Source organism: Delphinapterus leucas, chromosome 17, assembly GCF_059928025.1.
Source record: "Delphinapterus leucas isolate spDelLeu-1000000601 "Yukka" chromosome 17, BTC_Dleu_Yukka2, whole genome shotgun sequence".
Lineage (NCBI taxonomy): Eukaryota > Metazoa > Chordata > Mammalia > Artiodactyla > Monodontidae > Delphinapterus > Delphinapterus leucas.
The window spans coordinates 4,301,592-4,324,772 of NC_143145.1; the positions used below are offsets into that span (position 1 = coordinate 4,301,592).

General features: G+C 49.0%; 1 protein-coding gene across 1 annotated transcript in view; it reads left to right on the forward strand.

The window, feature by feature from the left end:
* The window catches only part of COL22A1 (collagen type XXII alpha 1 chain), a 233,432-nt gene that overhangs the window by 100,008 nt on the left and 110,243 nt on the right, over positions 1–23,181 (forward strand). The window contains exons 18-22 of the mRNA XM_022555244.2: positions 2,880–2,924; positions 3,199–3,228; positions 3,498–3,551; positions 7,304–7,357; positions 21,054–21,107. Coding sequence (XP_022410952.1) covers positions 2,880–2,924; positions 3,199–3,228; positions 3,498–3,551; positions 7,304–7,357; positions 21,054–21,107 — 237 coding nt within the window. The remainder of the gene's footprint in view (positions 1–2,879; positions 2,925–3,198; positions 3,229–3,497; positions 3,552–7,303; positions 7,358–21,053; positions 21,108–23,181) is intronic.

Sequence of the window (23,181 nt, forward strand, 5' to 3'; positions counted from 1 at the left end):
TTTGAAAAACATGACACCCTCGTAGTGGAAAGAAAGTGATTCAAGGACGGACTAGCTTTTTCAGTGTCCTCATCTCTAAGGTAGGGTAGTATCTGAGAGGAAAAGATTTACTTCATGTCAAGTCCTTGGAACAAGGCCAGGCGTTTAAAAAGGATCCGATAACTATTAGCTATACATACACAGTTCTTATGGATGGACTATAGGATCTTAGTTTTCCTTAATAATGGTTTAATACATTTGATCTCATAGTCTGTAACATTACCTGTGCAAGTGAGAAAACGTGCGTTGATTAATTGATTTCATAGCTATCATTGAAATGCACTTTTGTGGTGTAATGATGATGAGAAATGCAACAATGAAGACAATACAAATAAACGTAACAATGAGGCAGGGTGTAAATAAAAGAAGAAAGAGGGCTTCCCTGGTGGCGCAGTGGTTGAGAGTTCGCCTGCCAACGTAGGGGACACGGGTTCGTGCCCAGGTCCGGGAAGATCCCACATGCCGCGGAGCGGCTGGGCCCGTGAGCCATGGCCGCTGAGCCTGCGCGTCCGGAGCCTGTGCTCCGCAACGGGAGAGGCCACGGCAGTGAGAGGCCCGCGTACCGCAAAAAAAAAAAAAAAAAAAAGAAGAAGAAAGATACAGTTATGAACCTCAAAAGATTCATTATTCAGCCACATAATGCTCTCTCTGTCATTTATATGTAATATATATTTATGTATATATTTTATATGTATCAATATTTATATATATTATATTTTGTACATTTAAGACAGCCACACAACAGTATTACAGCATAGTTCAGAATGTCTTCTAACAATCATATTAGCAAAATATTAATAAGGTTTGGGGGAGTGTAGGGAAAAAAGACTTCTGCTTGGGAGAGTTGAAGCAGGCTCATGGGGGAATGGAGAAGACACACCCGAGCTGGGTTCTGATTGCGTGCAGCTGGGCTTGCGTCCAGGTCATGGAAGTGTGTGGAGAGGATATAGGGTGATAAAGAGTGCCGTGTGTGAGCATGTGTGTGCACCCGTGTGTATGTGGGTGGTGGCGTCATGGAAAGGAAAAGCGAGAATGGAAACACGTGTCTGAGGCAGGACCCGGTTATTGCATGTGAGAAACAGAAAGGCAGGTACAGCAAGGAAAACCCACACTCATTAACTCTGTACTTGCCACGCACCTTTGCTGTGTGGCTAAAAACTGCTCTAAAAATAGTCTGTTTAAAAAGACATTCTTAATTGAGGTTTTAGAAAAACACCTGATACTATGTAAAGAGATGTGAGTTTTTCCAAGTCTAAGAAAGCAGTGGGACCATCAGAATTGTGACCTCACCAGTCAGAGGAAACAGGTCCTGTCCGTAAGATAGAACCTCAAATGCAATGAAGGGTGACAGACGTGCCCTGAGTCCTTCATTCTTACTCCTCGGCCTTAGGGTTTAATAGATGCTTTCCTATTTATCCAGCAACTCATTTACTCTTTGCCAACTTATTAAACAGTAGTTTTTCAAGGCTTCCTGTGCTCCCTGAGCGAGCCTCTAGGGAAAATGCAGTCATATCTCCAAGCTACATGTGGGAACATTGGCTACAAGCAGTGTCCTCGTTTTAGCTCTAGGGCACTAGGGTAATAACAGTGAAGATTTTTCTGTCGACAGATATGCCCAATGTAGAACCAGGATGTAGCCCACGCTCTGGAAAACCTGACCTAGCCACAGCCATCAGAGCCTGGCGGTAAGGCAGAAGGAGGCAGAAAACAAAACTTCTGTACGTCATGATCTGGTGAAAATGGACAGGCCTCATCACAGCGTCTGTGGTAGTTACTACTTGCTAAGTATTTACTGAGCGCTGACCATGTGCTGAACCCGTGACCGGGCACAGAGGACGCACCATAGGGTGTAGTCACTCTCTCGATGTGCGTAGTGCAGAGCCTGCTGCGGGCAGGTGCTCACTGGATAGTGGAGCAAGGGATGCTCTTGAGCAGGAAAGTGGTGGGAAGAGCACCAGCCAGATCTAGGCACTGGGTACATAAGTGAGAGCAAGGCGCCTACAGCCTTGATGCAGAGATATGAATGAGACAGAACACTTGAGATTGTTAAGTCAGCCAGCCCACGTGATGGCATGTGTGCTGGAGCACAGAGAAGGAGGTGGTCCCGAGGACTTGCATGGGTAAGCAGGGGCCTTGGGGGTGTGGGAGCCCGCAGGAGCAGGTGTCACAAAGTACCCTCTGTTAACATGACCGTCTCCAGGCCCGTCCGTGTTCTGCAGACGGCATTATTTCATTCTCTTTATGGCTGAGTGATGTTCCATTGTGTATATGTGCCGCATCTTCCTTATCCATTCATCTGTCGATGGACATTAGGATGCTTCCATGTCTTGGCTATTATAAACAGCGCTGCTATAAACATTGGGGCGCATGTATCTTTTTGGATTAGAGTTTGGTCTGGATATATGCCCAGGAGTGGGATTGCTGGAGATTATCATATTAAGTGAAGTAAGTCAGAGAGAGAAAGACAGATATCATATGATACCACATATTTGTGGAATCTAAAAAAAAATGATACAAATGAACTTATTTACAAAACAGAAATTGACTCACGGATACAGGAAACAAGCTTATGGTTACCAAAGGGGAAAGGGGGGAGAGATAAATTAGGAGTTTGCGCTTAACAGATACATACTACTATCTATAAAATAGGTATAAACAACAGGGCCTACTGTACAGCACAGGCAGCTATATTCAATATCTTGTAATAACCTATAATGGAAAAGAATCTGAAAAAGGAAGTGTATATATATATACGTACACACACACGTGTGTGTGTGTGTATGTATATGCACAAAGGGAACAAAGTACCCTCTGTTGGAACGTTTGTCGTTTCTCCGCAGGGTGCCATGGGGCCTGCAGGACCTCCTGGGGTACCGGGCTCGGTGGTAAGTGATGCAGTCACCAGTGGTTGGAATCACGGACTCAGATACTGATAGGACTGTGTAGTTGGGAGAGTTGTTGCCTCTGAGAATGAGGCGGGACTGTTCTGATGACACGAGCTGGATACAAGGCTTTGCCCGCTGAAAATGGGGTAAAGTCAGAGGCGAGTCGGAAATTGCTGCTTCCCAGCATGCCGTGCGCCTACGCGCCGCGCAGTGGAGCGAGGGGGGCTATTAAGAAAGTGCCACCGGCTTTGCTGACGTCTGGTTTGTCCCTCAGGTGCAGAGAGAGGGCCTGAAGGGCGAGCAGGTAAGAGGGACGTGGGTCCTCCCATCGTGGGGCTTTAGGTGGTGGCAGAAATAGGAAGGCCACCGGCGCGGGGTGACACTGCTTGCTGAGCTCAGGTGGAGCCCTTCAGAGACAGGTCAAGTTGACTCTGCCAAGAATGCAGACTCCCACCCTGGGTCCCCTTTGGGAACTTGGGAAGAAAACTCCAAGTCAGCAAAGGGTCATGGGTGGTGGCCCGGGGCATAAGGACGGGGAGTCATGACTAATTCTGGTTTGACTTGTGTTACCAGGGAGCCCCGGGACCACGAGGTCACCAGGGCCCTCCTGGGCCACCAGGCGCTCCGGTAAGTCATCCCTCCCCAGCCCGGGGTCCACACCTCTAGGTCTGGAAAATCATAGCCATTCTCGCTTCCGAGCTCTGCGTTATTTCAGAAGCTCCTCCCGTCGCCCTGAGTGATAGGGGTTGTTGTCAGCATCTAGCACAGGAGGAAACTGGGCCTTGGAGACTGAAATCACTGGGCACGGATCATGCAGTGGGCAAGTGTGGAGCTGGACTTGAAGCCCAGGCAGCCCGCCTTCAGGGCTCCCGGTCCCAAACATGCCAGGATTGGGGTTTCTGGTGTTCAGTCTGCGGTTTCAGTTTCCCTTCAGATAAAATGGAATAAAAACATTGGACACTTCAATGCCAGTTGAGTCATCTCCAGTGCACACTTGCTTTTCACATGTTTCTGATTAATACTGACTTTGCAGTGGTTTGGAACACTTCAGCCTTTGGTTTCTCCCTCTGTTAAGAATTTAATGATATGTAAATAACCATTTGGGAAGAGGCCATTCAAAGGGACTCTGTGATCATTTTTGATGTGAGTTCAGATACTAAGGATAATTAATAAGAATACAGTAAATTCCACAGGTCAGTGATTGGACCTTTGCTCCTCCTGGTAACATGCTGTTGCTTCTTTCAAGTGACTGTTTTACTGAAGGAAATAAAACAACTCTTATCTTGAAATGTCCATAAATCAGATCTATAATTGGATTTATGATAAGGCCCATTCCTCATTAGGATAAATGTATATGTTTTTGCTGGGACAAAACTAGAAGAAACTTAGAAAATGTTTTTAATTCCAGTATAATTAGAACAATTTCACATCGAAAAGTTCAGGTCAGAAAAGCTCCCTTCTGTCTCTATAACCTTAGATACCTTGCTTAACCTTTCCAAGGCTTGGTTTCCGGAGCTCTCCGCCATTGTTACAACTGTTGAGAGATTTAAAGTAGATAATGCAGTGTGCTGTCGATATTTAGCTCTCCGTGCATATATGCACATATATTTCAGAGCATAACTGGCAAGTACTGACCATCTGTACTGTAGTATATTTTACATGCAGACATTTGCATATTAAGTTTGCGAGGGTGAAGTTGTTATTTTTCTGCTTTTACCGATGAAGACATTGGTACAGAGATACTGAGTAGCTTGCACAAAGTTATACAGCTAAGAAGCAAAACCGAGCTTTGAACCCAGATCTGTCTGACAGACTAGTCCGTGCGCTTTTCATTCCTGAGTGCACAGTGCAGCAGTATCTCCTCTCAGATGCACAAAGGAGAGAATTACTTTAACTTAGTGGCTCCCACTAAGGGATAAGAAGCTAAGAGTGCTCAGCCCTGCTTAATTCATGAGGCAGCCTTCTTGATCTCTCACTCTGGGATCTGGGATGTAATAATGGGCAGTCCTTCCCCCTCATGTAAACTTTGTTATGGTAAATGAGGGAGGGAGAGAAGGAAGAAACCTCAAGCACTTGTGGTCACATACTTTATTTTATATCAATCGAAATATTAAGGCTGGAGATATAGGGATGAAAGCACGTGGACTGATCCATGTGAAAGGAGTGTGAAAAAGAAATAATTGTGAGTAGACACTTGGAAGCTCTAGATGATTAATGAGAATTCTCTGCATGTGTCATTCCTGTGACCCATTGTATAGGACAAGGAGAGGGTCCTGAACTCAGTACTTGCAAACACCAGAATACCTCAACCCTGCAGCCCAGTGGAGCTGTCCAGGGTTCTGAAGAGGTCCTCTGGGCTAGATACTCTTGATAGAATGGGATTGAGTACAATGCACGGTGTTGGTGATGAAATTCCCTTGGGAGGAGTTCAGAAACCCTACCTAAAGACCTTGTGAAAAGTGGGGAGCAGTGATGAGAGACCAGGAGCGTGAGGTTCTTAAGGCCACAGCCAATATCCCTCCTGTCTCTAGATCCACAAGTTTATCACATGGTGGGAACTTAATACGTGCTTATGAAGGAGGGACCCCCATGACGGATATTCAAGAGGGACATCAGAGCGGGACCTGATTGCAGTCTGAGCTCATAAGGAGCAGTGTGGCCATGGAAGGCCCTTGGGGTTAGGAGCCAGAGCATCTGGTTTCATGTCCCAGTTCATCCACCAAGTAGCTTTGGGTTTTTGAACTCTACCCCTCTTATCCTCTTCTGCTTTCCTAAGTTGGAAATCATTGTCAGCGACATCATTTCCTACGTAAATGTGCTGTGAGGGTTAAATGAGTTGATGTAGGAAGCACTGCTCTGTGAAGCCTTATTAAGCCCAACACTGACATCAGTTGTTATTTCTGTCTTTTTCGAATCCCCAGCAGCACCTAGCCCAGGGCCTTCCTCAGAGCAGTTGCTCCCTAAATATTCTTTGGATTGAATCAGATCGAGAATCTGGCTTCAGTGACTTCTGTTGAGAATGGAAAATTTTGAGTTTGTGCTTAGCAATCCCAGAAAGAGGAACATGTATCCCATTCTCTAAATATAAACAGTGTACGGCATTCTCCATCCTTGTTGAGGAGGCTTTTTGCATCTTTGATTCTTTCCCCAGGATGAAACAGGTTCTGGTAGTTTTAGCAATGTTTGGTTGAGTGTAATAAAGAAGGGCCAGCTGGGCAGACCAAATGTGAGACATTTCTTGATGCTTAATGAAAACTCACTTCTGCAGGGTCTTCCTTCCCTTGATGTGTGCCCTGAGCTCACTGCAGTAATCCTCATGAGGAAGGGAGATTTAAACCTTTAATTACTACAGTTTGTACATTCATGTACTCATCTTTATGGTGTTATTAAGGGAAAAGACCTTAGACCTAAATACAATTCCATCACTTAATAGTTATGCAAACTGTGGCAGTAGTAGCTGTTTGCATGATAATCATACTATTGAAGATGAGGAAACTGAAGCACAGAGAGGGAATTTCTGGCCCAAATTCACCCGTAAAGTTGGTGATAAGAGTCTCCGTTAGAGCTGAAGTTTTCATTTTCCCATTCCCGTTTCATGCCGTATTCTAGGTGACCTCAGTAATACATTTGGGTATAAAGCAGGTGCTGTCAGGAGGTGCTTTGTCAGGGCTTTAGTACCCATTCTTCACGTGGTCCTCACAACCACTCGGGAGGAAAGTTTATTGTCCTCACGCTGGAGATGAGCTACCTGAGGTCCACAGATGCCCAGTGACTTGTCTGAGGTCAGGCAGCAGGTACCTAGCGAGGTGTAACGGGCAGGATTTTACTTAGGTCAGCATGACCTCTTTCCGCACCAGTTGGCTTTTTGTTTTTTGTGTGTTTTGCTTTGTGGAAATTGATCTTTCTCAGATGGTTTCATTTATTTATCCAGACTGTCATTTTGCATATCGCAGTTGATGGAGAGTCAGATAACCCAAGCCAGTTCTTGCCGAGCCAGCAAGATACAGGGGCAAAGGCACCAGGCTTAGAGCTAAAGACACTTGGATTCCAGGCACCTCTTTTGTGTGCACTTCTTACAAAGCAGTGATGCGAGGCCTGTGGTCCTTACTGTACTCGTCTTTAAAGTATGAATGATGGTGCCTACACCTTGGTTGTTAATCACACCTAATGACATCAGATAGGTGCACATATTTTAAGTGTTGTAGATTTGAGGGAATAGGATGTTTTTTTCCCTTCCAACCTCCCAGTTTCCCCACTGGAATGGGATGGTATTCTCCTATCCAATGAGAGTGACAGGGCCAAGTATATCCTGTGGTCTTTACTCAGTATTTACCGTGGTCTGTCTCTCTTGTTTTTTCCCCTTTCTCCTCCTTCTAAAGGGTCTGATGGGTCCAGGAGGCAAGGATGGACCTCCTGGTTCGCAAGGTCTCCGAGTAAGTAAACTGTCTTTCCTTTCTGGTGCCCCAACTCAGCCACACTGCCCCCACCCCCCATTTTAGCTGCTCAGACAGAGGAGATGACCCCAGGCTCGGGAGCTTGGGATGAATATTGGAAGCAGATTGAAGGGTTAGATTGAGTTCATCAACAGTGGTTGAGGACGGGTTATGTGTTCAGCCTTGAGCTGGGTCCTGGGTCATCTCATGCAGGTGAGTCTGTGGTCTGCCATGAGTCATGTATATAGAAACTCACATCCCTGTGTGGTCAGAGCCCCAGTAGAAGGATGCCCAGTACTGAGAGAACACAGGGAAGGGGCAACTGACCCAACCTGGGGGCCAGCCAGGGCTTCCTGAAAGTGGTAATGTTTGAGCCAAGTCTTAAGGAAAGAATAAGAAAAAATAGCAGTGAAAGAATAGAGGTCTGCCAGTAGCCTGTTAGCCACTCCGATCTAAACATCTACATTATCCTTGAATACCATGTCATAATTTCTTATGGCATTTCATTCCATTTAGCCCTTGTCTTTTTATCCAAACGGTGCACACCTTACGGGTTTGAATCCACCAGTAAGCCCAGCTCCTGACACTGTGTTTAAAGGTAGAGGGCGTGGCATCTCTCTCCTCAGCGCCCTCACGGTAAACTGGGACTGACCTCAACTCTGCCCTCAGGTCCCAGCAGGTGCCTGGCGCAGAGTAAGGGCTCAGCTCACATTTCCTGACCTCGAGCCCTTAAGCTTGTAACATATTTTTTAGTTTGTTTTATTCACGTATAGTTGATTTACAACGTTAATCTTTGCTCTACAACAAAGTGATTCAGTTATCCATATATATACATTCTTTTTCATTTTCTTGCCCATTATGGTTTATCACAGAATACTGACTATAATTCCCTGTGCTCTACAGTAGGACCTTGTTGTTATCCACTCTCTATATACTAGTTTGCATGTGCTCACCCCAAACGCCCACTTCATCCCCTCCCCGCCCTCCTCCCCCTTGGCAACCACAAGTCTGTTCTCTATGTCTGTGGGTCTGTTTTGTAGATAAGTTCATTTGTGTCATATTTTATTTTATTTATTTTTTTAATAAATTTATTTATTTTTGGCTGCATTGGGTCTTTGTTGCTGTGCGTGGGCTTTCTCTAGTCGCAGCGAGCGGGGGCTACTCTTTGTTGCAGTGCGCAGGCTTCTCATTGCAGTGGCTTCTCCTTGCGGAGCACGGGCTCTAGGTGCGTGGGCTTCAGCAGTTGTGGCTCACAGGCTCTAGAACACAGGCTCGGTAGTTGTGGCTCACGGGCTTAGTTGCTCCCCAGCATGTGAGACCTTCCCGGACCAGGGCCCAAACCCGTGTCCCCTGCATTGGCAGGCGGATTCTTAACCACTGCTCCACCAGGGAAGCCCCTTGTGTCATATTTTAGATTCCACATATAAGTGCTATCCTATGATATTTGTACTTCTCTTTCTGACTCACTTCACTTAGTATGATAATCTCTAGGTCCATCCAGGTTGCTGCAAATGGCATTATTTCATTCTTTTTTATGGCTGTGTAATATCCCATTGTATGTATACACCATGTCTTCTTTATCCGTTTGTCTGTCGATGGAGATTTAGGTTGTTTCCGTGTCTTGGCTATTGTGAATAGTGAAGCTTATAGCATCTTCTACTGGTTCACTTAAGAAAACAGCTCCAGGGCACAAGCATCCAGAGACCGTGAGGCAGCCCCTGGTGGTAGTGAGCTCATTGCCCTTGGAGGTTTTAGTTCAGAGTCCGGGTGACCTGACAGATGGCTGGAAATGAGGGTGCTGGCATCTGGCAGAGGCTGCCGCAGTCCCGTGTATGGCTTCACATATGGCCTGGAGATTCCATAGCTCAGTGAAGTGGATGGTGTCACAGATTTGCTGGGATTCACTCTGTCTAAGGTGGTTGGGCCCACTGATCACACTGTACACTTCAGTTCTGAGGTGGGCTGACCTGTTTCTGTGACTCAGCACAGACTCCAACCTGTCCTTACCCACCAGTGAACTTCCTCTTTTGGTTTCCAAGCACCTCTGCATCCTGTAACAATCTTGAAATCTCAAGATTCTAAGAGGAGCTTATTGTGAGGGCTAGCTCTGAAGCATGGTAGGGTGTCATGAAGGTAGGGCGGGTGGGAGAAGTCACTTATCCTACCAGAAGACCTTGGATATGTCACCTCCCACTCAACATCACCAGCCCTGGCCTCAGTTTCACTGTCAGTCAGATGGGTCAAAGCTGGGTTGCCTTTGCCTCTGTATGGAGTGAGGATCCTGGACTTTGCAGCAAGATGCACCTGGGTTTGAAGCTCAGCTCTACTTCTCAGCAGCTGTGTGACCCTTTAAGACACCCAACCTCTCTGAGCCTCTTTACTTTGTTATGGTGGGAAGGCAACCCAGCCGGCTGAGTTGTTGTGAGGAAAAAGTGCCCAGCACTTTGTGGGCAGCAGGACGTGGCAGCTGTCACGGCACTCGTTCTCCTGACACACTCATGCACAGTCTTAGGAGAAAGCAGCAATCCTGTGTCCTATGGGACTGACGTTTAGATGACCCTTATCTCATCTTGCCTTGAAGTGCTCCAAGTGTTACTTTTCCTAATGCAGTGTTAGACGGTGAGTGGAACTCTTGATGCAAGGATGACTGCGAAGGTTTTTGTTTTTTTTTTAAATCTATATCTTTATTTAATTGGCTCTTATTAAGGGGAGAGGGGACAAATCTTGCCTGGAGCTTGCTTGTCTAGGCCCACGCTTCCTTGGCCATGACTTCTTGGCACCCCAAAGGGTGTTCGTATGTTGCCCAGGGGCGGTTGTTGTCCTTCCCAGAAACACCTCTAACCCCTAAGAGTAATAATACCAGCTACCCATGCAGCAGGGGGCAGGGGCCTTGGGGATTGGACGCGTGCCCCAAGAGTGGAGATTTGAGGAGTAAAAGAGGGGGACCCAGAGAAGCAGTCAGGGTAGGACTGGGGTAGGGGTGCACATACTGAGTCGCTGAGCTCCACCTAAGTACCAGGCCGCCTGACAGTGCTGGGGAAGGGCTGCCGTCCCTCTGTCCATGGACGAACAGCAGGCTCAGCCACCAGCGCCTCTCAGGGACGCACACACAGGACCGTGTGTCTCTAGGGCCTTCTTCTTTCCTCCCTTCTTCCCTTCCATGCATCAGTCAGCCAGCAAAGCCCATGAGTGCCCTGACGAAGCACAGGTGCTGTGCTAAATGCTCTGGGATCCCTGAAGAGATTATGGTCTCCCCCACCGGGAGTTCACAGCCCGTGGGACTTGAGACACACGAACAGTGAAGCCGGATGCCTCCGCGGGGACCAATAAAGACTGTAAGTGTAGAGAGGACAGAGGGAGCTCAGTGGAGAGAGGCCATGGGGCTGGGAACAGGGAGCGTGGTATTTGAGGCAGCCTCGCAGGAGTGAGCGGATTTCAGCAGGAACAGATGGGGACACTGACGAGAGTAATTCAGACACAGGGAGCCCCCCCCACCCCCGCCCGAGAGGACCTCCTGCCTCTGGACACTTGCTCACGTCCATCTGCTTTTATCCGGCTCCCCGGTCTCCAGCTCGGAAGCGCACGTGTAAGTAAAAGGGCCACACACGTGGCTTTTACTTCAGCCTCTGCCAGCGTCCTACGAGGACCCTGGACTGATTTCTCTTCTTTTTCTGTTTCTCTTGTCCTTTCCCATCTCTGCCATTTTTCTTCTACTAGCCCTTCTCCCATCCCTGCATCTTCTTTGCTCCCTTTTCCTTCCTTCCACAAATTCATTGGTTCAGCAAATATTTCTTCATCATTTACTGGGTGATGGGCATTGTTCTAGGCAAGTGGGGTCCTTCAGTGAGAAGAATAAAGATCCCTGCCTTCAAGATGCGTACATTCTGGCAGCAAGGAAAAGAATCATGCCGATTAGCATTTAAATAAACAACTCTGGAAGAGCCACGGAGAAAGTCGTGTTTTGGCGGGTTCTCAGGAGGTGAGGGAGTTGGCTGTACGGGTAGCTGAGGGGAGAGCAGAGCAGGCAGAGGAAACAGCTAGAGCTAAGGCCCTGGGGCAGGGGGCTGCTTGTGTGTCAGCACAGAGGCCTATGTGGCCAGAGCGAGCAAGGGCCCAGCATGGAGGAGGCGAAGTCCTAGAACTGGGAGCAGGCTCATGTCAGGCCTCGTGGGCCATTGTGAGGGTCTTGGCTTTTACCGTGAGCGACGTGGGGCTGTTGAGTGTGTTCAGAACTGTTTTATTATGAAAAAAATTAAACACATACAAAAATAAGAAAAAAAAGTGAAGTAACCCCCTTATCCCCCAAGCCCATTGCAGCGCTTGCCGAGTCACTGGCCAGTGGGTTTCACACCCTCACCCGCTAGCACCCACTGCTGGGTGAGTTTGAAGCAATTTCAAACAGCATCACATTGCGTCTCTAAATATTTCAGCACGGACGTAAAAGAAACAAAACCTTAATACCGTCGTCCCGCCTAAATCTATGAAAAAGCTTCTTCGTGTGCTCACTTCGGGCTCACCGTTCCCTGGACTGTCTCATACATTTCTGGTTGCAGTTTGTTCACACAGGGTTCGGGGTGCAGACGTGGCGTGGCCCAGGTTACATTCTAAACGCATCCATCTGGCCGCCGTGTTGAGAACAGACTGCAGCAGGAGGAGAGCGATTAGGGAGGGGATGATGGCAGTGACCCAAAGGGAAAGGGAAGAGGGCGTGGCCCAGACGGGGGTGGGGGGATGGGCGTGGCTGGGAGGAGCGCCCGTCCTGGGCCAGGTGGTCTGCCAGTCGGGGGGACGCTGAAGCAGGGGCGGAGCCCTTGGCCTGAGAGACCCAGTGTCTAGCAGAGGAGGGTGAGCTGTGAGTCACAAGGCGGGGTGGTGAGGGCGTTAACAGAGGGTGTGCCGGGGAGCACAGGAGGGCTCCTCTCGCGTCCTGCCTCCTCCAGCGAATGGGGTAGGATGGCCAAGCGTGTCCCTGGGGACCCCGTCCCTCCAGTGTCATTGGTGATCTCCTGACTTGAGCTGCTCCATCCCGGGGGTGTTGCTCCTAAGTGGCTTCACCTGTGGACAGACGACAGAGACAAACGGTGATGTTGGCGTGGGCTGGGGGGCAGCTTCCTGTTCAGTCAGCCTGTGGCTGAGTCAGGAAAGCCTGAGACAGGATGATGACTGATTCAAAACAGTATCCCTCTGCTTCCCACACTGTGACCTGCCGTTCCCTGCTTCAATTGAAACGTCACTCTGAGAGCTGCTAATGTCAGCGCTCAGGCTGTGACAAGAGAAGAGACGAGACAGTGACAAGCCACAGAGACCTGGGAATTGAGATACTGAGACTAAAACACGGGGCGGGGAAAGGGATCCGGGCCCTTTATTTTAGAGATTAGCAACCGGCAGACAGTGTAATCTGTGGCGAGGTGAATGCACTCATTTTGGACAAAGCTGGTATTTTTCCACAATGACATAGTGAAAGGGGAGGGGCAGGAGCCAGGCACCCTCTTCCCCATCCCCACCCCCTTCCCCACCCCCTTCCCCACGCCCACCCCATCCCCACGCCCACCCCCACCCCCACGCCCACCCCTATCCCCACCCCCTTCCCCTTCCCCACCTTGCAGAGCCCATAGCCCTGGGAGATGGTTGCTGCCCGCTGAGGCAGGTGTTAGGCACTCATTGCCCCACTGCTTCCTGCCTTAGGTGGAGGTAGAGAAGGTACTCAAGCCTTTCTGAGGTTCAGATTTCCTCCTGCTTGTCTGAGCAGGGCGTTGGGGCCTGGGAGTGCTGTCTCTCGGCTGGAGCGGGCACTGCTACAAGTGCATCTGAACCCTGAATGATCCAAAGCAGAACCAGCCTGGCTCCAGGCTACTGAGGCGCTTGGACACTCAAAAGCTTGCGCGAGGTTGATTTTTCAAAAAAAAAACCCAAAACACTCTTGTGCCCTAATCATCCACCCCAAAGTAGACATCGTGTCACTCTCACACCAGCCTATTTTAATTTCCTGTCGAGGACTTACATTTTTCTTATTTGAGAATTTGTTTATTTTTGTTATCTCCACTAAAATGTAAGTCTGTAAGAACATTATTTTTGTATTTGAAGCACTTAGAGGAGTGCCTCACATTTATAAAAGCATATGTTTTTATACATGCATTAAAATAAATATGAAAAAATATATAAGCATATAAAATATGCATAAATGTATAATGTCATTCATGAGCATCAGATACGATTAGTGTGCAAGAGTGAATGAATCACACCTGAGTGCTGCTTTCTGGGGGCTGACACACCTGGGTGGTGTGGGGAGAACAGGACCCAGCACTGGACATCTGGCCACCTGGGTTCTGACCTTCGACAGAGAATGTCCAACTTGTTTTTTTAACGTTTTCACCACCTTTACCCATTTCATCCACCTCCTACCCCTGTCTCCTCTGTCAACCACCAATCTGTTCGCTGTACCTACGAGTTCAGTTTTTTTTTAGATCCCATATCGTAAATGAGATTATACGGTGTGACGTATTGCACTTAGCATGATGCCCTCGAGGCTCATCCTTGTTGCATATGGCACAGTTTCCTTCTTTTTATGGCTGTCTACTATTCTCTTGTATGTGTACCACTATTTCTTTATCCATTGTTGCATCCCGGGGCACTTAGGGGCCTTCCATGGCTTGGCTATTGTAAATAATGCTGCAGTGAACGTGGGGGTGCATGTGTCTTTTCAAGGCAGTGTTTTCATTTTCCTTGGGTAATACCCAGCATTGGGGTTGCTGGATCATGTGGTAGTCCCTTTTTTTTTTTTTCACCAACCTCCATACTGTTCTCCATTGTGGCTGCACTAATTTACATTCCCCCCAACAGTGCACAGGGCTTCCCTCTTCTCCACACCCTCTCCAGCACTTGTTGTTCCTTGTCTTTTGGTAATAGCCACTCTAACACGTGTGAGGTTACGTCTACTTGTGGTTTTGGTTTGCATCTCCCTGATGGTTAGTGATGTTGAGCACCTCTTCATGTGCCTGTTGGTCATCTGGACGCGTCTAGAGTGCTCAGTTTTGAAGAAAAACACTTGGTTTCTTTTGTACCTTTACTGTTACTTGGCCTTCATCTTGCTCTGTGGTCCTAGTCACACCTAAAATAGCCTAGGTATCTTCTTTCCTCTCTGGACAAAAAGGAGGGGAAAAAAAGTTTTGCCTAAGAGAGTTCCATGTTGTCAGACATTTAAACAATGTAAAATTTGGAATGTTTAAGCTAGAGAATCATCATGGTGGAAGGAATCTCTGAGATCGACAGTGAGAAATTTAATGTCCAGAAATATTAAATGACCTAACTGCTCAAGGTTGCTCAGGGCTTTGTCACTGCCCCTCCCGCAAGCTGGGGACAGCCTCTTTGGTTCCTCTGATCATTCTCTTAATATCTTCTGTCTTCTCTTCTCTCTTATCAAGAGGTGAGAACCGAAGAAGGGACACTATGAGATATGGTGCTCCCCTTCTTCCTAGAGATGCAGTGATCACCACATGTCTCTTGCTGGGCCCGACTGCGTCAGTTGCTTTAAAAACATATGTTAAGGGCTTCCCTGGTGGCGCAGTGGTTGAGAGTCCGCCTGCCGACGCAGGGAACGCGGGTTCATGCCCCGGTCCGGGAAGATCCCACATGCCGTGGAGCGGCTGGGCCCGTAAGCCATGGCCGCTGAGCCTGTGCTCCGCAACGGGAGAGGCCACAACAGTGAGAGGCCCGCATACCGCAAAAAAAAAAAAAAAAAAAAAAAAAAAATGTTAAAAACAGAACCTCTACACGTGTAGAACTAATATAAGGTAGGAAGGAAATAATATTGGTTGAATTGTCATTGCATAGCAGGCACTTAGGTTTTTTCTTTTGTTTTTTTTTTTTTTTTTTGCACGCATGTTTCTCACTTAATTCTCACAAGGATCCTATGAAGTCTGGCAGTTTTAATCCCATTCTGCAAATGAGGAAACCAAGACTTGAAGGTATAAATCAGATTATCCGGCGTCACACAGATTATAAATGGTGAGGCAGGGATTAGAACTCAGGTTGTCCTGGCTCCAAACCTTTCCTGTTTTTGCTTTAGAATGGTGTGTGTGTGTCCACTTACACACCAGAATTCTAAACTGGACACTAGCAGTCCTTTCGGCGGAAGCCTTGGAGAGACCTAGGACCCCTTGTAACTGCCAGTGCGTGTCCTGAAGGATGCCCTGAGCTCCTGTCACTTTAATCTCTAGCTTCTGCCCTTGGAGCTGAGGGTCTTACGTGGCTGCAAGCGATCAGGCCATCAGCCCTGATCTCTAGTAGATTTGAGAGAGAGAAACACTAGTGGTCTTTTGTAAGTGGCAGCCTGGGTTGAATTTGTTTTACTTTTCAATTTGTAAAGCCTTTTTTCTTGCCTTTCTCTGCTCTACCAGATGGTAATGGCATCATTTGGATCGCAGGCCACTGTTGGATGCCTTTCGTGGCGTGGAGCCAGATTTATTTCAGGACCCTCTAGGTTTTCTCTGAGCACCTGGTTTCAGCTCTAACCGGTAGAAAATAATCACGTTTGGCATTTGGAGGCACGGAGAACAGGGACTGAGCAAAAAGACCATACGGCTCATATTAGAACCACTTGCACAAGCAATCCTTTCATCGGATAACGGCCCCTCGCATGGCTGTGTTAACGCGTCCTGGCTGGGAAGGAATTGCTCTTTTGAATTTATAGGCTTCCCTCTTCTCCACAGACAGACAGGCAGCCTCAGAAATACTGGTCTCGCTCAGCATCCTGGCATCCAGAAGGGCTTGAAATATCCGCCCTTGTGATAAATTACAAACATTTATCCAGACGTTGTGTTGGCTAGCAGTTTAAAAGAGCAGAAAAGGAAAAAGACAAGGAACAGGCTTGTTGTTAACAAACAGTTCTGTATTGCTGCAGACCTTGGCGCTGGCCAGCACATCTCAAATCCCCACACCCAAGTATAGGTGCAAAATGCAGATGGTACATAGCTGCTGCTACATCCACCAGTAGCTTTACCATCACCACCAGTAACATTATCACCATCACCATCACCACCATCACCATCAGCACCACTTCCATCACTAGTACCATGACCATCAGCACCATCGTCAACTCCACCGTCACCACCACCACCATCAGCACCACTTCCATCACTAGTACCATGACCATCAGCACCATCGTCAACTCCACCGTCACCACCACCATAATCACCACCGTCAACACATCAACACCTCCACCATCACTATCACCTCCACCGCCACCATTACCTCTGCCACCACCACCAGCAGCACCATCACCACTACGTGTTTCTTAACGTCAGATCCTGTGCTAAGCACTTTGTGGACATTATCTTATTTAATCTCCATGGCACTGCTGGGAGGTAGTGGTTTTGAAACCAACTCTGCTTGACATGTGGTCTCTCACCCACGCCGGGGACTCAGAAGAGCAGAATTCTGCTATTACCATTTCTTCTTCACCAGAGCCTCCGTCATCTTCCTTCTCATTCTCATAACTATCTATTACATTTGCGTGATGCTTTGTTATGCTTTTTAAATCACTTCCTCAAATATTGAATTATTTCTTCTGCTACTGTCTTTTCAGATAATTACAATGATTATAATTTTCCACATGAGGAAACTAAGATTCAGCAAGTTTTAAATGGCTTGCCCGTCCTCATCTACCTCAGATTTAGAACTCTTTTTCTTATAATATTGTAGAGGAAAGGGGTTGGGAAAAGAACATAGAGAATCCCTTTGATCACAATGAGTGACCGAGTCCTTGCAGCTACTTACTTAGAGCTTTATGCCCCATCCCTGGCGATTCTAGCTCACGAGCTCTTGGGTGACACCAGGGAATGCATCTCAAATATGTTTTTGCCCTACTTTGCCATTATTTCTCATCATTGCTGGGACTTCATGGACGAGGTGGCACTGGACTGGGCTAGGACTTTGACAAGTTGAGATGGAGCATGCGTCCTACAGACAGGTGGCTTGGTGGGCCAAGTTCCAGAGGCCAGGAGTCCTTGGGGTCTTTGGGGCCAGGCTAAGCAGCCCACGTGAGCTGTTGCTTAGGGCTGGGAACATGGCCACTGGACGCGAGACTGAAAAGGCATGTCGGAATCACGTGGTCTGTCAATTTCCAACTAAAACTCAGATGTTATGTCTTTTAGATAAGGAGGTGGCAAGTAACTTGGACAGAGCTTCTTTCCTCCTTATGGAAGAATAACCTGCCGGCACAGCTTGGCTCAGGGGCAGGGCACGTGAACGGGGTCAGCTCTCGTGGCTGTGGCTGCAGGAGGGGAGGGAGGAGAGCTTTGAGAGGCACCAGGGCAGCTCTAGACACTGTGGGTAGAGGAGATGTGAGCGCAGGTGCTGGAGCTGGACAGAGCCGTTACCGTGATATTTCTCTGGGTGATGCCCCTTTATGGATGGTCCACGAACCGTATGCCTTTCTTGGGGGAGAGGCTGCCTTGTGACACTGCTGCGATCACAAATCTCTGATGCTTTTCTCTTCCTCTGGCCTCTTGCCATCATCTTGCTTTTTTCCTTCTTGCTGAAAATCTAACACTCGGGATGTCTGCTCCTCTGGGCGCACTGCTTTGCATTTCTGTATCTCCTACCACACCTCTCCGACCTGCCCATAATTCTCCTTTTTCAGGTCAATTTTACTGACTTCCCTGGCATTGGAGAACCTCCTGACTCCATGCTCTGCACATTTCCTTAGCGTCTCAGGTGTCTTCCGAGCATTAGTGTGTCTTTACATACAGTCCCCAAGCTCCAGCAGAGCGAAGAGCTGCTGAGAACCCATACATCCCTCAAACAGTGGTGGGTCCTCTGCAAGAGGGAAACTGAAGCTGCGTCCCCTAGCAGATGTGGACGCTTTAATTAGTGATTCTGCTCAGTCGCAGCCCAGACCTTCTCATCCCTTCGTCTTCCATCTGGTCCTTGCTTACCAACTGCTAAATGTTCTAGCCCTTCATTGCTTTCAGCCTCTCCTCCAAACGTCTCTGGCCTGGGTTCTGAATTCTGATGACTACTCACCAGGCCATTCTGCTGACCTCGAAGGGAAGTGGTTTATCCATCTTGTAAATAACGCTGTGGCATAACTTGGAAGCGGGTGGAGGGGGTGTCCGTCTAGATAGAAAATTGAAGATGTCTGGTTTCCATTCGCTGAGGAAGGGGAGCTGGCCACTCTCAGCTCTCTCACGGTCGGCTCCCGATGATTTCAGTAATCAGAGCAGGATGGATGCACAGACGGGACTCCTCCTAGGCTCGGCTCCCTTCTGAAGGTGTCTGTGACTGCATTTTGAATTTTACCTGACAAGTGTCGAGGAACTCATCCTGACCTAGACCTGATCGCGCCTTCCGGGCTGATGTGCTCCAGCTCAAGGGGTGCAGGTCCAGGGGCCTCTAACTCAGACCACCTCACTCGCTCTGCAAGTCTGCCAGCGGCTCTCCTCCCTAACGGCCCCCCTCTACCCTCTCATTGCTGTTGCCGCTGCTACTGTCCCGGCTTAGGGCCACGCCGGCCCCGAGGGGACAGGTTACATGCCGGCCCGCGATGTCCATTGAGTCCCTACCACGCCGCGGGCCTTGTTCTGGGCCCGTGGGTATAGCGCTGAAGGAAAGCAGAGCCAGTCCTCGTTTTCAGATGAGCGTCCCAGTGGGTAGACGGGCAGTTGGCAGATACGAATGTCAGCAGTGTATGTGGTGGTGATAGAAACAAAGGGAAATACAGCGGGGGGCAAGGAGAGAGGGTGGGACGGGGACCGCAGTCAGAGAAGGCATTCGGGTGAGGGGGATGTCTGGCAGAGACCAGATGGAATTGAGGGTTGGAGCCTGGGAACCAGCATTCCAGGCAGAAGCACCTGGAAGGGGCCTCTTGGGGCAGGTTGTGGGTGGAGGTGCCCCGGGACTGCTCCCTGGGCTCCGCACCGACTACGCGCTCCCAAGATGTGGTGGCGGGGAGGGGAGGGAAAAAGGTGGGATCCACGGGACCCCAGAGGGCTGGGCTGGCACGGTCCAAGGTCGTAAAGACACCTTCCCTCTGGGGATGGGGGAGCACACGGGGACAAACCAGAGTGCCCAGTGGCAGAGACAGGAGAGGGCCAGGGTTTCAGAAAGAGAGAAGGAGCTGACGTCGTCCGGCTCCTGTAATCTAGCAGTCTAGACTATTAGAGATATTTTGTAGAACTTATATCCTTTAGTCATCTTCAGAGCCCTGGCAAGTAAGAGTGACATGTACAGGCTCCAGCACACACAGATCTGGGGCTGAATCTTAACCCCGCCACATTCTAGCTGTGTCACATGTGAGACTTGACTCTGAACCTCAGTTTCCACACCTCCCAGTGGGACTGAGAACAGCTGCATCACAGGGGCGTCCTGCAGAGTAAAGACGTAAGGAAAATGTGGGAAACCCCAAAAGAGGGTTTGACACAAAACAGGTACTCAAGGAATGCGGTTCTCATTCAGAGTCTTGTTTTACTTTTCATTTCTGACTGCAGTGCTTTGACGTCATGAGAACAACTGTGAGCAAAAGAAAGCAAACAGACGGGCCTTCCATCATTCACATTCCGCTGTAATATAACGCACGCCGTGTGCTGTGTAGCTAAGCAGCACACACCTCACCCCTGTTCAAAGGGATAGACTCTGAGGCTTAGTGAGACAGGTCACTCCCACAGGATGACCCGCTGGGGTCCTGCACACCAGTGTGGAGTCTAACAGCAGAAGAGCAGAAATGGTGCAAATGACCTACCTGCCCAGAGTTGAAATGTATCGCGTTTCATCCTTATGGTGAAAACCATGTAGCTGTAGAAAAGAATGGAGTGGCTCTCCACGTGCTGATATAGGATGCATCCGGGTTAAATTGTTCAGTGAAAAAAAGCCTAGTTTTTCAGTAGATTGAATGATATGCTACAGTTTGTAAAAAAAAAAAAAAGGGGGGGGGAGAGGGAGAGAATGTGTGTGTGTGTGCGTGTGCAAAGCTTATCTAAACATAAAATGCCTCTGGAAAGATTAGCCAACATCTGGTAGGATTAGTTGCTTTCAAGGAAAGGGACTGAGTGGCAGGGGACAGGATAAGGACATTTTTCTCAGGTAAACCTTGCTGTACTTTTTGAATTTTGGGCCATGTGTTACCAAAATCATCCAAGTTACAGAGCCGGCATCCAAAGGGGAGCCTCCCTGACTCCAGACTTCTTCCCAATCCCACACTGCTTTCCCCGTAGGGCATCCCGAGGGGGATGGGCTGTTATCAGGGAGTCTGCCCCAGACGTGCCATTAGACGGGCTCTGGGCGCTGCCTGCCTGTTAATTTTGGCTGCTTCTTTTTTTTTTTTTTTTTTTACATCTTTATTGGAGTATAATTGCTTTACAATGGTGTGTTAGTTTCTGCTTTATAAGAAAGTGAATCAGCTATACATATATCCCCATATCCCCTCCCTCTTGCATCTCCCTCCCACCCTCCCTATCCCACCCCTCTAGGTGGTCACAAAGCACCGAGCTGATCTCCCTGTGCTATGCGGCTGCTTCCCACTAGCTATCTACCTTATGTTTGGTAGTGTGTATATGTCCATGCCTCTCTCTCGCTTTGTCCCAGCTTACCCTTCTCCCTCCCCATATCCTCAAGTCCATTCTCTAGTAGGTCTGTGTTTTTATTCCTGTCTTATCCCTGGGTTCTTCATGACCATTTTTTTTTTCCTTAAATTCCATATCAGGGAAAGAAAGGTGAGACCGGCCCTCCTGGAATCCCTGGATTGCTGGGGCAGCAGGTAACTACTGTCTTTAAATCCTCTTCCTTAGCAACACTGCTTGCTCTGGTTGAATAAGTGATGGGGTAACGATTCTCAGGTTGTAACCAGAATCTTGCATGGTCACCGCATCAGAGTATTAAAAAGAATGTTCGGTGGGACACTCGCCCTCCCTCTGCCCTTTGCTCCCCCTGCCTCCCATCTCAGGTGCTGGGAGAATGGCCATTTGGTCTCCTGGAGGGGTTTAGGCCTGGAGGAGGGCAGACCCTCATCTCTTCCCCCTGCCCCTCCTCGCCTCGCTCCCCCTCCGCTTTCAGACTCAGCTCTGGTGTAACGTCCTCTGACCCCAGGCTTCGTCCAGCTCCCCGCTCCCACACAGCCTCACGTGTGCTGTCCCTGTGGCCCCCTGTGGACCTCCACAGCCAGCCTGCCAGGTGGGCAGGCTCGGGGTCACCATCCTCATTTCACAGACGAGGGGCGAGCCTCCCAGATGCACAGAGACTCGCTTGGGGCCACGCGCCGCTCAGCAGACACCTCCCTCCCTCCCAGGCCCCCTCATCTGTGTGTGTCACTGTGAGCACCCCCTGCCTCCGACACACACACCTTAGTCTGGACAGAGCAAGGCGCCTGGCACTGGAGGCCGGAGCTCCCTTCATTCTCCCTATGCCCCTTGCACCAAAGCTCGCCACCCAGTCCCCAGCCCCAGCCTCCCCCGGAGCAGGGTCGGTAAATTCTTGGGGAAGCAGTGTGCTGGGGGGGAAGCCCAGTTGCGGGGGCGGGGGAGGTTAGGAGGTTAGAGTTCCAGCCCTTGGCCCCTTTCTGGCTGTGGCGTCTTGGACAAGTCACTTTACCTTCTGAACTTCAACCTCATCATTTGTCACAAATACCAAGAAAAGTAAAAGGGGAGGGCGATTCGAAGAGAAGATGAGGGGATGTGACCCGGGTGATGGGGGGGGGGGCGTCCCGGAGGAACAGAGAGCACCGGGCAGGGTGCTGTTCTGTCCTCCTGGGTGTGGTGGCCACAGGCAGGCAGGCAGGCAGGTGGGATCACTAAGGGCTCGTCCACGGGCCGCCCCTGCGCTGCGGTAAATGGTCGGCTCCGGCACCCGCCTGTTCCGGGCCGTCTCCACCTCCGTGCCCGAGTCCCATGGTGTTGACCACACTGTCCTTTGACATTGTCGGGGAGGCACCCCCCAGAGGACACTGCTAACTGCACTTCCAAAACCCACTTCTCCCACGCTGACACAGGAGGTGTGTGATGGGCACCCCGCACACAAATCTCAGGCTTCATTTCAGTCCCTCGCATCTGGGTTAGGCTGCAGCCCGGGATAAGGGACTGTAAAATCAGCCATTATTCACCGTCTTCTAAAGATTCCACATTCACTGTGGCATTTTGATGTTCATAGTGAAAGACAGAGTGTTTTTGCATTTGTTTTATGACCTTGCTTTCCAGTGAGCAAAGCTTGTGTGTTTCAAAAATTCTCCATAAACCCAGCTCCATCAAATCGCTTTAAGTACAGATTTTTTCCCTATAAATTTTTGTTGACTGCTTTGGAAAATATATTTATTTCTTTCATTTTTAATTTTGAAACCATTTTCCTTCAGCAAATCTTTGCTGAATGCCAGGCATTGAGCTGGTGCTGTGGATAAACACGCGATCAGCTTTCCCACAGCAGGGGTTTTGCTAGAAATAGGGCGCCCGATATATTCGGGGATCTCAGTGGTTCAGAACCAACGTAGAGTGTATAATATGTCCTACCTGGCACCCCGCATTGGGTCACCACCCGATGGACGCAAAGCTGCATTCAAGCCCACCACGCCCACACTGAGAGCAGTATTTCCCTGGTGGATCACTGCCCATCTCTGTAATTCACCCTTCCTGACATATCTGAAGACTCACCTTCCCTGGGCCTGGCCACGGTTTTCTTCTGCTTGCCATCCGCGCATTTGTTCATTTGTTCATTGGTTCACTCATTCAGCAGGTGTTCACTAAATACCCGCTGTGTGCAGATTCAGCTCTGGCGATGGGAAACCTAGCAGCCACTGTCCATGCCCAGAGGAGCCAGATGTAATGGGGCAGAAAGAGATGCACATA